Raw genomic sequence first — 16,015 nt, 5'->3', positions numbered from 1 at the left:
ATTTAGTTCTTTGTGTGGGCTTAAAACAGCAGTTTCCAGCTGATAAAAACAACACAGTATTAACATGCAGGGCATGAAGAGTTCTCCCTGCTAGCCCCCCAGCTACAGGGAGGCTTCTCAGCAAACCTACCAGGAGCAATGCAGAGGCTGTGAGCTGAGCTACCTCCCTGCACGTCTCCAAGCCTCACAGGGCAGGAAAAAAGAGCCTAAACCACCTCATAGTTCTTCTTTCTCTACCCCACAGGCATTGGCAGCAGACACGCAGTCACTGTGAGAAGGGAAGCACTGCTGGACGAGATGATACGGGCAGATGCTGTCTTCCCAAGAGGAATATCCCACACGCTCAGTACCTCCAGCTGTTCAGCCAGCTTCTGCCCTCGTCCTGAAGGACAGACTGAAAACGGAGTTCTAAGAAAGGCAGAGGCATTATTCCAGGGAAGAGCAGCAGAAGCCTTCAAACAGCTAACTGATGCTCCCATCCTTTCCTGGACATTACAAAACACTTCACGAGCTGACAACTTTTCACGCTCCATAATAAAAACCTTTCAATGTAGCCATGTCAAGTTCCTGTTATTTCAGCATTTGGCATAGAAAGCAAAGGAACAAATAATAGATGCATTACGTATGATCACTTGTCTTATATCAGAAAGAGAAAAGTCACAAAATTCTTGTTACTTCTTGCTTAACATTCTTAAATTTTCTTCATGAAATCCTACTTTTCAGAATTAGATTTTGTGGTTCTGTAGAACAATATAAATTTTAAAATACCTTTTAGAAATGAAAGCAAAACAGCAAAAACAAGAGTCCTGTGTTGGGTGGATTAGCAGAGAGAAAACACTATTACATGTAATATTCATCATTTGTTAAATCCAGGTTCTGTACCACATAGGTACAAAAGGCTGTTTTTCCTATACTTGAAAAAAAATCACAAAATATAACACATCCCAAAACATGAATTGCAGAATAAAGTAAGTCCACTTTTGGACACCATCTGAAGATAAGAAAACATCAGAACTTCATGTTCTTTTAAAACAGAGATAATTTAACAAGTACCATCAGAATGAACTTCAATGAGAAGGTAGCAGCTGCCAGCCTTGCCCTTTAGCTACCCTTCCTGTATTCTCTTCCTATCAGGAGGCTAAATCTTTGCCCCAAAGAGTTAATATTTCACCCCATATCAAAATGGTCAGTTGCTCCTCTCCTCACATAAACAAAAAATAATTTTCACAGTATCATAGAATCATTTAGGTTGGAAAAAACCTCTAATATCATCTAATCCAGCCTTTAACCTAGCACTGCCAAGTCCACTATTAAACCATGTCCCCCCATCTACACGTTTGTGTTTTTTTTTTTTTTTGTTTTTTTTTAAAACCACCTCCAGGGATGGTGACTCTGCTGCCCTGGGCATCCTGTTCCAATGCCTCACAACCCTTTCAGTGAAGAATTTTTTCCTAATATCCAACCTAAAACTCTCATAGCACAAGTTAAGGCCATTGTTCCAATTGTCATAACACAGGAAAATTGTGAAAGTTTAAATTTAAACTCATACTCCTGTTATTTTTCAGCTGTGCTCCCCTATTCTTAGGTATATAATAGATACAGAGATTAGAGTTAGATAAAGCAAAGTGGGCTGGTGAATAAAATAAGGGTTGAGGAGGAAGCAGGCCTGGCATTACCTCCCTGATGAGCCAATTCTTTTGCAAATACAGCTGGAGAAGCCAAGAGACCTAAATTTGAGCATTACAACTAACCCCAAGCAATCCACTATGAGGACTAGCTACAGCAGCTATGTACCTCTGCAGTTGGAGATCAGCTTGCCATTATTTTGCATTAAAGTCATAGCCTGTGGCCCACAGTTGACCATGTTTACGATGAGAGAAGCTTCCTAGTAGGAAGGTCACTGAACTACAGTAACACTCAGCTCTGAGAAAGTTCCTGACACTACCACGTCACCTCCTGAGAAAGGGAATGTGCAGTCAGGAGACGGTAAAATCTTTCCAGCTCCTTTCTTTTGCATTCTGCCCTTTCCCTTTTTAAATAAGAATACAGAAGCGAAAAAGAATTCAGAGAGCATGAGTGAAATCCATGGAAATTTTACACATGATCATACACATGCCCACCTTTTAGGTGCATTCTTTCCAGCACTTGTAAGAGATCACCATTGCCTACTGTTTTCAGAGAATGGATTTTATATGTCATTAAATCCCCAACTTAATGGAAAAAAAAAAAAAAAAACAACAAGCAAACAAACAAAAAAAACTTAGTCTCTGATATACAGGATCTCAAAAAAAAAAATCCCAGATGCGGACATGGTGGGACAGCAGCAACTGTTATACCATGTAAAGAGTAATAGTGACAATGCCTACGTCTCTCAAAACTTTACAAATGGAAATCTCATGGAGACAGAAGTTCTTCAACCTGCGTAGGGTTATGCAAATATCCACAGGAGTTTAATGCGTAGGACAGAGCAGTGGGCGTCAGCATAAGCAATGAATCAGGGTTAGCCGGGGACACTGTGAAATTGTGCTGAATGCACCATTTTGAGCTATATCCGTAAGCTCTGCGTAGAAAAACCACCCAGGATCTACCCAGCACTGCAGCTAAAAGTGGCAGAGTGACAGACGGTGCCTCGTTCAGTGTCACCTGGCCACACTCAGAATAGACCTTACCTCCTGCTGAAGTAAATGGGGGGAAAAAGCTCCATAATTCTGATATTTTTAGAAAAAAAAAAGTTAATTTTGCCTCTTTAAACACAAAAAATTTAAACAAAAAACAACAAAATCCAAACAAACCACCAAAGAAAACCACAGCACAACTCCATTCCTCAAGATCCAGTAGGGATCACCGGAATGCACTAAGCCATGGGGATCCATGGCTCAGGTACCATTTTAGAGCTGACCTTGGTAGAAATGAAACTTTCCTGTTGGAGGATATCAAGATTTACTGCATCTTGAAAAGTTAGTAACAAAAAGTGTGCTGTCAAAGAGAACATTCTGACAACATACCAGAGCTCTTCCCTAAAGAATTTTTCCTTATATGTAATTTTATGCTTGTTCAGCCCAGTAACAAAAACTTATCTGTACAAGCCTGCATTTGTCGTTCTCCAAGTTAATGCATTAAAAGATTGTTCCAAAAGAAGGTCCAATCCCACTAGTCAATGAACTTCCCACTGACGGTGAGACAGCACTGAATCACCAGGAGAGTTTTTATGAGGAATAGGGATGGCTCCACACCAGCATCAGACAGCTTAAGAGGTCAGACACCTTTTCCCCTTTAGACACCGGGCTGTAAAGAGCAGTGCCTGCTACCTCCACAGAACACTACACTCACCCTAATTGCACCATCCAGCCAGTGGTGCACTCAAAACAGTAAACTCAGCACAGCTCTCGGAGCACAGGATGCAATTCATATCGATTTTAGTGCCACGGGACCAAAGCCCACATCCTCCCTTGCACCAGGAAGGGAGGTTTATGAGACTAGTAGATGACCTAACTTCTTTCCACAGCAGATGGCTGATCCTGGCAGTTGCTGGCCAAATGCCAAGGGGTGTACAAATGTTCCACCAGTCCTTAGAGCAAATCAAATTGTTCAACTCTGCCAAGGGCTTAGTTAAAAAAAAAAAGAAAAAAGAAAAAAAAAAAGAAAAAAAAAAAAAAAGATGAGGCCATCACAGACAGGCATTTTTAAAAAGGGCCTAAAACAGGAAGGGAAAGGGAAAAAAACAAAACAAAACACATAAGCCCCCAGAACATCATCTCTGTTCTAACGGTCTGGTAAGAGCTGGAAATAGCCTTTCCTTGCCTTGGATGCAGTCTAGGCTAAGGCCTTCCTTTTGGTTCTCCCACCTCCTCATTCAGAAAACATAAAATTAAAAAAAAAAAAAAAACCACCTTTACTTAAGACGGGTTTGCTCCAATTAGCTGTATTTCCACATTCTGTACTTTGCAGCCACAAATAACTTCCCAAAAGGCAGTTACTCTTATGACACCAAGTTATTTACATACCCTGTTAATGATAATGTTCAGGGGCTCTAAACATTAATGTTCCACTAACTGAACTGCATGCTTTTAGCTGGGTTTAAGTGCAGCTACCATATAAAGCTCATTCTACATGTAAATAGTTCTAACAACAAACTTGACCTCTTCCAGAGCCAAATGTGTCTAGATTCAAAGAAGCAAATGTTCCCTACTCAGGAACAAAATGTCTGACTGCACAATCCTGAAATATTACTAGTGGTTTCTTAAACTGCTGCTAGTCTAAACATTCCAGCACTCTGAGACCTTCAAATCTTCCCTATTGATTCTTATCTTGTAAGTTAGAAAGTAGCCAAACAAGAAATGAACAGCAGCAATTTGATCTGTACTGAGCTATTTTGACAGAACTGCAAATAAGCACAACTTGATTTTATGACTCAGGTTGCTCCTAAACATTTTATCTCCGCTGTCAGTGCCCTACGTAAGTTACTGAAATGCGCTCACCAAAAGGTAATTCAAATCTCGTGTCCAGCAAAATTCTGTGAGGAGTCGGGTTTTTGGTTCCACAGATTTCATCATGTTTCATTACAACTTCTGCCTCCAGCGTAGACCACTCCCCAGGACCTTCCTGTGAATCGCAAGCCACAGATGAAGTTTCAAGTCTGACACATCCTTTTGGAGCAATCTGTCACACATTTGTTAAGATAAACTCCAGGAAGAGCCTCTGCACAGTATTATCAAGACCTAGTACCTGCTTTTTACACCTAATGACATCCATCCAGCATGTGCTGGCAGTTTTGGCTTCCAAGTCCTAAATGCCTTTACAAAAATGAGAAGCATCTGATTTCCTACTGTTTTTTTCAGTACACATCAGCACCACTAGACAACATCTTAACACTGTACCCAGATTTTTATTTTTTTTAATATGAAGACATGCTCTGTGCCTGCCTTGAGAGTTACCTTGTCTGTTACCACAATAATTATAACACCCTCTTCAGCAGGGATTTACAGAAATTTGAGCATCAGACTAAAGGGTCCTCAAAATCTCAAACAAGTCAAATATACACGTTCCTTAACAGATTAAGCCCTATTTTCTGAGTTACCATATAAGACCAGAGACAACTACATAAATTCAGTTTTGGTCTCACTGTTGGCAACCTTGTCCAAAAACAAACAAACAAACAAACAACAAAAAAAAAAAACACCAAACCCCACACACGAAGAGATGCTGACACAGCCCTCTTCCCTCACACAACCTTCTTGACTTGGCAAGTCGAAGTTCTGCTGAGCAGCACAGTCCTGAGCTGCACCAGACTAGATTTGTAACACTATCAACATCGGAGTTGTCAAAATAAAGTTTCTGTGTCAGCTTAACCTCATCAGATTGACGAATGGCTTTCAAAGCAATCCACACGGTCCCAACCAGGGTGTCCCAGATAAGTCCTTTGTTCCATACTTCAACAATTAGGCCCAGGTCCAGCCGACTGATCTCACTGCAAGAAAAGAAGAGGAAGCACAGGTGAGGAAAAAGAACACAAAACCATTCTGCTTTACGTTCTGCATTACCAACATGATTATCCCAGTGCATCTTTCCACGCAGCTATGTCAAGCTGCAGACAGTTTCTGGAGGCATGTGGTCAAGGCAGCTCATGCTCATAGGGAATTCTTAATGATCATTTTCTCATAATTTAACACTAACTACACAAAGACTACAAAACAAAAACTGTTAACTACCCCATGCATGGACTGCCAGTTGGAAACTTATCTCAACAGCAACGTGTGCAGGCGGAGGAGATGTATCTTGGGATGAAATATAGAGGTGAGCAATTCTTTGCCATCAGCTACCCAATTTCTAACAAAGCAAGTTTATCCTTACCCTCAGCAACAAAAGCACATTCTGTCAGGTCCAAACATGCTAATATATATCCCAGAGCTGCCACATACCAGAAGTAACAGTCCCAAACACAGCTGTGCTGCAGTAGCAGCACTACCCATTGCACAGGACCACATTGCCCTGCTTCTGTTCCAGTGCCGGCTTGTTCCTCTGCATGGCACTGCAAGCCACGCAAATCTCCGGCAGCATGTGGCAATACAGGCACATGACCCCTGAGTGCTAAATTCCTGGACACAATAATTGTCTTCCCTCTCAGTGAGCAAAGGATACATCACAAATTCAGCATAAGAACAGCATAAACAGGTGCACAGCCTGAATGTTGGTAAAAGCAATGAAGAACAGAAGCATCCTGATCTGTCCATTGGTACAACATTGTCCCATCTACGAGCAAAGGCTGTAGCTCCTACTTCTTTGAGCTCAGGACTTCCTCTCGTGCAACTGCTAATCCCCAAAAGCAGGTATTTTGAGCACAGAGTACTGCTGTCCTTCTGGCCAGTCAAATACATCCATGCTAAGTTTAAGAAAGGAATTAGCTAATCACTAATTTCTATAGACTGTCATCTTGGCCAAAAAAGAACCACTTCAAATCCCAGCATGTATTTGAGCTTTGTCCCACATATTCCTTACATCTTTATAAGAGAATGTTTTGTCTATAAGGTTCAAAACAAATCCTGCATCTAGAGCAAAGCACACTGACATCAAATTTTTTAGGCTGGATAAGAGGAGGCTGAGGGGAGACCTCATCACTCACTACAACTACCTGAAAGGAGGCTGCAAGGCAAGGAGGTCCCTTTTCTTAGGTGAGAAGTGATACGATGTGAGAAAATGGCCTCAAGTTGCTTCAGTGAGTTTTAGATTGGATATCAGGAAGAATTTCTTCACAGAGAGTGGTCAAGTATTGGAATGGGCTGCCCATGGAACTGCTGGAGTCCCTGTCCCTGGAGATATTTAAGAAACATGTGGACATGGCATTAAGGGACATGGTTTAGCGGTGGGACTCAATAGATCAGCCTGATGGTTGGACTTGATGATCTTGAAGGGTTTTTCCAACCTAAATGATTCTGTGACTCTATGGTTTGGATGTTGCTACTCAATACAGCCGAGCTAAGAACTGTCTGCTTGTGCTGTCACTGCTCTGCCTTCCCACTGCTTGCCTCCTGGGAGCCTGGCTTTTATCTGATTGAACAGACAAACCTGAAACAACAAAAATGTCTGATTTTCTGTTGGCTGGACAAGTACATGTATGAGGCCACAAATGGAACAGAAGGAAAGATATACTGTAAAGCTACATTGTTTGATTCAATATACACTGACATAATAAGACCTGAAGACACCTGACAGGTTCCTGTACAGAATTCCACAGGACAGGTCACCAAATTTAAAAAAATAAAAGGACTTTCAGTGAAATGGCTGTTTGCTTTTGTCTGTCTCCATTTCTCCACCTTCTGGTTAGACACAGAATAGCTTCAAAGAACAAAAGAGATTTTAACTTGGTGTCCCTCCCTTCTCACATGCACACACAGAATTTAAATGAAAGACATTTCTAACAACTTTAACACTCATTAAATCATGTTCTAACATTACAGTTTGCAGTTGCACTTCAGAGGTGCTTGTTGCAAATATTCAGCCCGTTTAAAGCTGCTTCAAAATTAGAAGATGTCCCCAAAGATGACACTGAAGTGCTTTGCTGATCTGGTAAAAAACAAATCTCAAACACTTTCAGAGCCCCAAACTCTGCACTGCTACTACTCACAAAGAGCATTTCTCATAAAGAAGAAGCAAAAACTACATACAGGGATAGAAAGTCTTTCCCAGGTTACACTGTATTCTACTGCACCTTATAAAAATGGTAAACAGAGACAGTAAAAGCACCCTTCTTTCAGAGAAAAACTCCCATGTTTGGAAAAAAAACACGGTTTTGTTATAAAGAAGCATCCCAACTGCACTGTTGCCTGGCTAAAGCAGAGGAGATAATGATGAGGTGGTTCAGCTAATATTCTGCTCTCCTATTCCCTAGCAACTAATTACGGAGTAGCAGTGACCTTACAGCATGCTAGCTGAACTCCTAGCTGCAATCAGAGAGCAGTTTCAAGAGCTGTCAGGGGAAGGAGGAGGAGCAGCCTAGAGCAGTCACCCAACACAAACAAGTGCCATGCTTAAATCACTGGTGAGTAGCCTCCTCGGTGCCTGGCCATGTTTAAAGATAGTTTCTGCCCATGGGTCAAGAACAAATCACAGAAGAATGAGTTAGTAGCTCTGGTACTGGCATATGACTTGGCAGACAGGTACAATTCCCTGCCCCAACCTTTCCCCAGTCCTAGATGTGTTATGTTAGTGGCAGCCACAGCCTCTGTGCAAAAAGGAGCTGCAAAGCTGAGAAGATGGAATTCAGGAGCATTTTTGACCAGACACTGAAGGACAGGCTCTGAAGTCTCCTTCCTGAAGCACACACCTCAGGTGCTGTTCCAAAAACAAACAACAGACATAAAACAAGAGAGCTGAGAGCACTGCTCTGATGTTAACACTGTACTGACCCAGGTGAAAAACCTTGCTCAGAGGCAAGTTTCCCAGTTCTGGCAGAGGTGAACCAACTGCTGCTGGATTGGGTAATGTGCTCACTAGGCCCCATGTGCATCTCTCGCTATAGGCACTATATGAACACCTTAGTTCCACTCAAAAACAGCAGCACCAGCTTTGCATTTCACAACACAAACACCATAATTCCCCCACCCAATAGCAGCATCCAGGTCAAGTTCAGATAAAGGAACTTGGGAGTCAAGGATTTAGTAAACTCAGTTCACTTCGTCTTACAAAGCTACAGAAGCAAAACCAGATGCACTGTCAATGAGCCGTTCATTCACTCGAGTCAAAAAAAAAAAAAAAAAGCCACCATTCTAAAAGATAATGGGAAATCTCTGGCTGTGTGTCATGACTATGAGAACCAGAGCATATCAGAGGTGCCAACTGCACCAGAAGCCCTGAGAGAGCTGGAACTGGTTCTGCTGCTCATGGCAGGGACTGATGGCCCTCCAGCTGCAGCAGGGGAGCTGGAAAACACATCCATGGCCACCAGGCCAATGACAGAAAACATCCACACGCAAGCCTTTAAAGGTCTGAAGTCTGATCAAGAATAGCCCCCGCACACAGGTAACCAGGATCACAGCACTGAAGCCCTGAGTGCACTAACAGGTCTTAATTACCCTGACCAGACTCATCGGGGGCCTCCCTCCACACCTTTGTCCCATGGCCCAGGATCTCCAGTTAAGCCCAGCAATAGTCCATCAGTCCTCATCTAAGTTGTGTTGCAGATGTGCTCACCTCCATGCCTGCCCACGGACCCCATCAATCCTCTGCCTTCCCAGCTCCACCTCAGCCTTGTCACTACGGACCTGACTGGCAAGTGCAGGACTACTCAACCATCACTAGACAAAATCCTGAGCTTGACCCGCTAAATTCTACTCCCTGCTTGACCTCGGGGCTGGCTCATTACTACAGGCTTGCCCAATGACTTATCTCTCAGCAGCTTCATGTAGATGGCAGTGCTGCCATCCCACAAGCACCTCACCTCTGCACAGCACCATACTTACAACATGAAGTCCTGTTCCCAGCATGGTTGGTCCCCTCGCACTGCTACCGTCGTGCTCTTCACATTTTGCACCTTCAGGGTCACATACGTATTGAATTTATCTGGGGAATAAGCGACAAAAAGTTTTCTTCTTCAGTATACAATTTCATATCATAAGCACAACATTTTAAGGTTTTCAGTCTGTACACTGCATCCCAGAGAGACCAAAACCAAAAGCCCAGATGGGAAGACATCAGTGGGTTAAAGACCTACGAGTTCACGATGCCTTTCATCTTCCATTAAAGTTTCAGCCACTTTTTTTTTTTTTTTTTTTTAACAAATTAATAAAAATAGATAGCTAAGCACTTGGAGTAAGTCATGGACAAAGGAGAGAGTACAAAATCCTGAAGAACATTGCCACTTTGAGTGACTGCTTCCTGAAATGCAGATGAAAGGAAGAGACACTCCAAAGGAACAGGGCCCATCACATGGACTGTGCACAGCTAAAAATAAAACTTGCAAGAGATAAAAGCCAGAAGCTGTTGGGCTGATCATACTATCTCTTCCGTTCTGACCTAACTACTTTCCTTGTTCCTATCTGATTTTATATCTATGAGTCCACAAAAAAAAAAAACAACAACACTTACAGATGACTCGGGGCAGACAGAAAAAAAGTGAATTATGCTGAGTGTGCTAAAACTGATCTGTATTGGTTAAACCAGCTGATCTAGACAAATTGTGTTATGCTCACATTTTGACAAGACAGGGTTTGTTCAGATGTTTCACTTTTCCTATTAAATCTGAAGGAAAAATACAGAACAGCATTTTTTCCTAGTTGCTACTACCTCTTTGCTAATAGAACCAAAAGCAGTCAAGCGCAAACACACATGAAGTCTGAATCAGCATCTAAGAACAAACAAACTCCCTTTTAAGATGAGTTACTAACTCAGACCTACCAGTTTCAAACCCAGAACAAGACATCTACTAAGTAGCTAAAAAGCAGTGTACAAATTTTAATACTTTGATGTTCTGCTGTACCTATTCTCAGTTTACATCAGACCACAGTCCATTTTAATACTGCCAAAATCGACATTGCTGTGAGCTACTTTAGCGTGTCCCAGCATCTAGCTTCAAGTATCCTACGCGGACATGTAGGAAAGGGGAACTTCATGATCCAGAAACTCAAGTAGGAGTGACATCTCCCACTTTACATCTCACTTTACATCTCTCTCACTTATTTTAATGCAGTTTCTGTCTTATGATTTTTCTTTGCCTGTTCCTAAGCGTTTCTAAAATCACGGCTACAAGTCTATTTTTGTCAATAAGCCTCATGGGATAATTATTTTCGTGGAAATGTTTTCTCTTTTCATTTTCCACCTTTTACCATCATGAGTTTTTTTTTCTATGGAAAAAAAAATCCCTTCCTATCCACTTTCATTTGTCTTGTACTTGGTATACATTTTCCCTGTTTCCATGTATTTTTCTTTTCTCTGAATTAATTAACATGTTCTAGCCTTTACATTCTCTCCATAGATTAGGATTTTATGGAGGCTGTAATTATTCTTGTCACTCCCACATGCAGTTCCTCTATTCACAAAACAAATAAAATAAAATGAGCACAGTTTGATGGAAAACCTATGGCACTGCCATGTATGTAATGATATTGAAATGTTTTCTGCAGTGTAAAGTTGGATTCCCTCATGTATAGCTACATTGATTTGCACTGTCCTGGAACCCTGGGCTTGCTGGTGAAGTCACACACTTCAGTTGAGCTACATCTAGACTACAGGACAAATGCAGTCCTGAGAAGGGTTCTTACAAGGAAAAAGGATCAAGTACATACTGCCTCCTTCTAGTCTGTGCATTCAGTTTTCTTATCCTGAAAAAAAAATCCAGGTTGGTGCATGCACAGCTCTTGACCTCGAGTGGAATATGGACAAGACGGCAAAAGAAAATGCACAAACAAGAGACCTGGGAAGCTTTCAGCTATATAACCTGGGGGCCACCATACAAAGAGAATAGAGCTGAAAAAATACATCATGAATAAAGCCGTGCAGTTGTTTTGGATCTAAACACCTTACTAGGTGTTGTTCCAGAGGCCATACTTCATTCTTAAAAAGTTTCAGTAACAATATTTCAAACAAGCATTTGTAGAGACTTTCTGAAACTGATCTCCAAGGAGGAGAGGAAAAAAAAAAAAAAAAGCAGACTGCTTATTCTTTTTGTAAAATAAATAAATCAAATTTCATTCAATAAGCACATTCATTAGCTACAGGATTCCTTGTCTAGCACAGTGAAATAGATGCTTAGACTGTAAACCCTGGGTGCCACCAGCTGTTTTTATTTCATTATGTGGATACAAAACCTGGCAGATGGGATCTCAATCCCAATCACAGCCATTGCAGACTGCCATCTAAGTGAATGAACCGCTTCTGTGCTCCATCCAGCAGTCCCAGCCAGGATCGAGGAGGCACTGATCCAGTCAGGCACACGGCAGTTCTGCCTGGTGGACATCTTCAGATCTTGTTTTGAACAGGAAAGGGGAGAAGGATGAGAAGAAAGGGCAGGGTGGGATGGGAAGTGGTGACAGTGAAGGAAATCTTTCCTCGGCCATCACCTGTGTGGATGAGGTGAACAGGTAGATGTTTCTCAGTACCATGACACCAGGTCACATCCTCAGGCTGCCTGGACTCTTGGGGTGGCTTTTGTCCCTCATAAGGACAACACAAAGGAGCAGAGAGGAGTAGAGGAAACCTGGAGGGAGCAGTGAGCCTCCAAGAGTCACCATGACTACAAACAAGACTGATTAGAACAAGCAGCAGAGATTTGCTTACCTGGTGGTCCTTGGAGTTTAGCTTTTTTTACTGTAAAGAGGGAAAAAAAAAAAAAAAAAAAAGAGGCTGTTAGTGATTTTGTCCTGCTAAGGTTTCATTCAAGTGACAGTGTCACAGGATACCATGTTAATTGGAGAACATCTCCCAGTAGAAGCCTGGAAGCTGGAATCTGTACTTATTTTCACAGTTTAACAGTTCTGGTGACAGAGCCTCTTCTGTACCCCATTTCACCTCTCTGAAATGATGCAATTAAAAGGAAATCATAGGATTGCAGTTTGGAAAGCAGTATGATATGACTAATGCAAGACAATTTCTAAACTGGTCCTCTGCAAACCAGGAAGTTATTTTGGGTCTTAACAAGATGTCATTTCATACCCCCTTCACTTACAAGGTTACAGACACTCAGAAGAAATTGAGATTTCCTTATAAGCCAAGGATCTCTCTTCAGGAGTGCTGAGCAGACTCTGAACCACAACTCAAAAACAACCAAGCCCAAATAGTAGCCCTGGTATGACATCTGTAAATCAAATTAACCCATTATGCCAAACAAACAGCAGTCTGCATTCAAATGTCACTTTTCAGAGCTCTCCTCTGTTAATTCAATTCCAGGACAGTATTTATTGAAAACAACGGTTAGAACATAAAACAGCACTGGCTCTTATCTCACTGGATGGAGAAGGGCTCTGTCTACCTAGGGGAGATTTTGTTTACAGTTCTCTTCTGCAAGCTCACATCCTCACTGGTATTGCTAAGTGTAAGCACTGAGATGAGACATCTCCGGGCTCCAGGTAGTTTTCCCAGTGGAAAACAAACGCTCAGAAGAAAACATATTTAACAAGCTAGGAAGCAAGATACACCTGAGAGCAAAGGAAAGGCTTAAGAACCGATGTAGTAAATTTCCTTTCAACAAACAAAGCACCCGGCACTTACTAAATGCTTGCAGGGTCTAACTTCCAAGGTAAACACTCTAGATAGTAACTGTAAAAAGAAAAATAAAAGGCCCTTACGTGGTTACATGCACGGAGCTGCAGTGGGACCTGATGCTGAAGAACACCCTTGGTATTTGATAAATTCTGCTTTGCGAGCATTTGCAGCTCAGGTAGGTGCTTTTATGAAGGGAATGCTGTACCAGTCACAGTATGAGACAGAGAGGTTTTATACAAAAGTTTAAAGGGATGTAGCTTTTTGCTAGACTGCTATGGCCCGCAAGCCTTAGGTCCAAAATAAGGAGGTTCATTCTCTTCCAGTTTTGGATCCTAAACCATTTCTTATGCTAAACCTAATGGTGCAAGGAAAAGATACAATGGTTGGGGCTGACTGAAGACATAGATTCCTTTTTGATCTCCCCAACAATCTGTTTAACCACTGAGCAACAGGGACAGCAATCTACCCACTTCCTTGGTGCCTTTGGATACCACCAAAAAACAGACATTTAATGAGTAAACGCTGCCCTGAAGGGGGCATACATCAGCTCACCTCAGGTCCTTCCCCTCTCCTTCCCCTTTGCAAAAGAGGAGGGGACACAGAAACAAGTGCATGTACTTGAGGGAAGGGGAAAGGCAGAAAGAGAGGGCAGAGGATGTGCATTAAGCTTCAGCTGGTCTCTCTCCCTGGCCACAACAAGCTCCAGTGCTGTTCGCAGGAAAGTGGACATACCCTCAGCACAGAAATCCCAGATTATTTGCCAAAAAAAGCAGCCAGAGTGGGTGAATATCCCCTGGACATGGAGATGGACACAGCCTCTGCAGCAAGCAATAGGCAAGCACTTCCTACAGGTGTGTAAAAGTCACAGCAAAGGTGCAGCTCCCAAAATACAATAGGTTTGCTTCCCTGGGGGTAAGTTTTGTACCCTCACCAGCTCATTCTGTCTCACTTGAGCTACCACGTGCCAAGTGCCCAAGAAACGACGCAGAGTAGCAGTGAAGTTGTCAAGAAACCCAAAGCATTAAAACTTAGTTACTCAGTGTCACAACAAAGACCGAAAAATCACTGCTGGTGGCTCAGTAGGAGGAGGGCAGACTGAAATCTAGCCACGTGAAATACTGCCGTGTATAAAAGAAAACATAAGAAAGGAAACCATCCTCCAGAGCACTGGCAGTGCTAAGTTTAGAGATACAGTTGTTTCTGTACTGTCCCAAAGTAAAAAGCTGAAGACAAGAAGTCAAAGATCCAGATGAAAGACTTCCTGACTTACTCCCACTTATCCCAGGGGAATGTCTGAGCTCTGGGGAAGCAGCATTTCTAAGCAAACTGGAAACATTAAATCCCCTTTGGTTTCAAGTGGCTGCTGTCAGCAAACAGGGCAGTGCAGAAAGCCCAGACATCCAGAGGCAGACACGAAATGGGGCTGAGCCACAATCCTCCCACACCGCTGCAACCCTGTATGGAAAGGATGGCAGAGGAGGAATTAAAATGTTAAAAGATCAGAGAGGAAGAAGGCCTAGAGCTTCGACTGCCATGTGCGAGCACTGCTTTACACAGACACTGACGTGCACCTGCTCCCGCTGTGCAAGCAAAGAATGATTTAATTGCAAGGGGAAAAGAAAGAGACTGGCATATCAGCGAGACACGTACTGCACCTCAATTCAAGGAGCGCTGGTAACAGCTATTAGAAAGCAGACAGACTGCACTGAAATAACTGGATGCAAACTAGACAGATGGGGGGAAAAAAAAAGCAATGAAAATTGATGCAAGCATTCAATTCATCCAGACAATTTTCCTTGGGGAACCCTTAACATTATGGTGTTGCTCTAAATAGACAAGAAAACGTTTAGGTTGAAGTCCTGCCTGTGATGCTGTATTAAAACTAAAAAAAAATAAATAAATAAACAAACAAACTAGCTTTTCAGAGGCTCTATGGTTGTCAGTTACAAAGGACTGGAGAATGAAACAGACTCTTAAAGGCTAGGAAAGATAAAATACAAGCCAGACATCGCAATGGAGGTACAGAATCATTGTGGGGTAGTGGAAACCCAACAGCAGGACAAATGTCAGAGATAGTCACAATTTTACACAAATATTCTTACTACACACTTCTCCATCTGATGGACACCTTCCTGACTAGGTGCACCATACACCAGCCAGTGGATTAAAATCAAGCATGCCAAGCATTACAAGGTTTAGACAACAACCCCCTGATCAGGAACAGACTTGTACTCAGTTAAAGGGAGCACGGCTGCTCTGAGCATCCGCAGATTCAATCTCACCTTTAACATTTGCTTGCAAATCAGGGGGATGTGGACGTGGGGAGTGCCTGAGCAGATGGCCAAAAGATTACATCCTCACTAAACCCAGCACATGACTTCCGAGCTGGTCACTCACCACACTACAACAAAATCCACGTCCTTCCAGAGGCCAGTCAGGCACCACGGATGGGCTGTGGGAGAAGAGGGACGGAGGAGAGGAAGCAGTTTGATTAGTGCTCCTAGAAAGAAAATCAATGCAGAAAGCAGAGCGTTCAAAACGCGTTTTCATGATCAGCAAATTGACAAATAGTTTCCTCTTCCCCCTGAAACATGAATGCAGCCTTAATGCGTTTCTGAGCGCAGGCCACGTAATGTAACTTCTGCAGTCAGACAGCAGAATCGATTCCTGTTTCCATTTCGCCCTGCGCTCTCCTCCCCTCCCGCGGGTGCTCAGGCCTCAGCGCACGCTGATACACGGCACAAGGTGCAAAGGTTGCTCATGCAGCAGGAACGAGAGCCCACAGCAAAAGGCTCCAGCCACAGAGCAAAAGGTACTAGCCAAG

General features: G+C 42.6%; 1 protein-coding gene across 2 annotated transcripts in view; it reads right to left on the bottom strand.

The window, feature by feature from the left end:
- The window catches only part of LOC309889908 (protein unc-13 homolog B), a 213,551-nt gene that overhangs the window by 176,312 nt on the left and 21,224 nt on the right, over window positions 1-16,015 (bottom strand). For both annotated transcript variants that reach the window (XM_082783101.1, XM_082783102.1), the window contains exons 2-5: window positions 12,268-12,297; window positions 9,456-9,555; window positions 5,350-5,467; window positions 4,479-4,602 (exon numbers count right to left, since the gene is read on the bottom strand). In XM_082783101.1, coding sequence (XP_082639227.1) covers window positions 4,479-4,602; window positions 5,350-5,467; window positions 9,456-9,555; window positions 12,268-12,297 — 372 coding nt within the window. The remainder of the gene's footprint in view (window positions 1-4,478; window positions 4,603-5,349; window positions 5,468-9,455; window positions 9,556-12,267; window positions 12,298-16,015) is intronic.

This window comes from Aythya marila (genome assembly GCF_965140915.1).
Source record: "Aythya marila genome assembly, chromosome: Z".
Classification (NCBI taxonomy): Eukaryota; Metazoa; Chordata; class Aves; order Anseriformes; family Anatidae; genus Aythya; species Aythya marila.
This window is presented reverse-complemented; position numbering and strand designations above follow the sequence as displayed.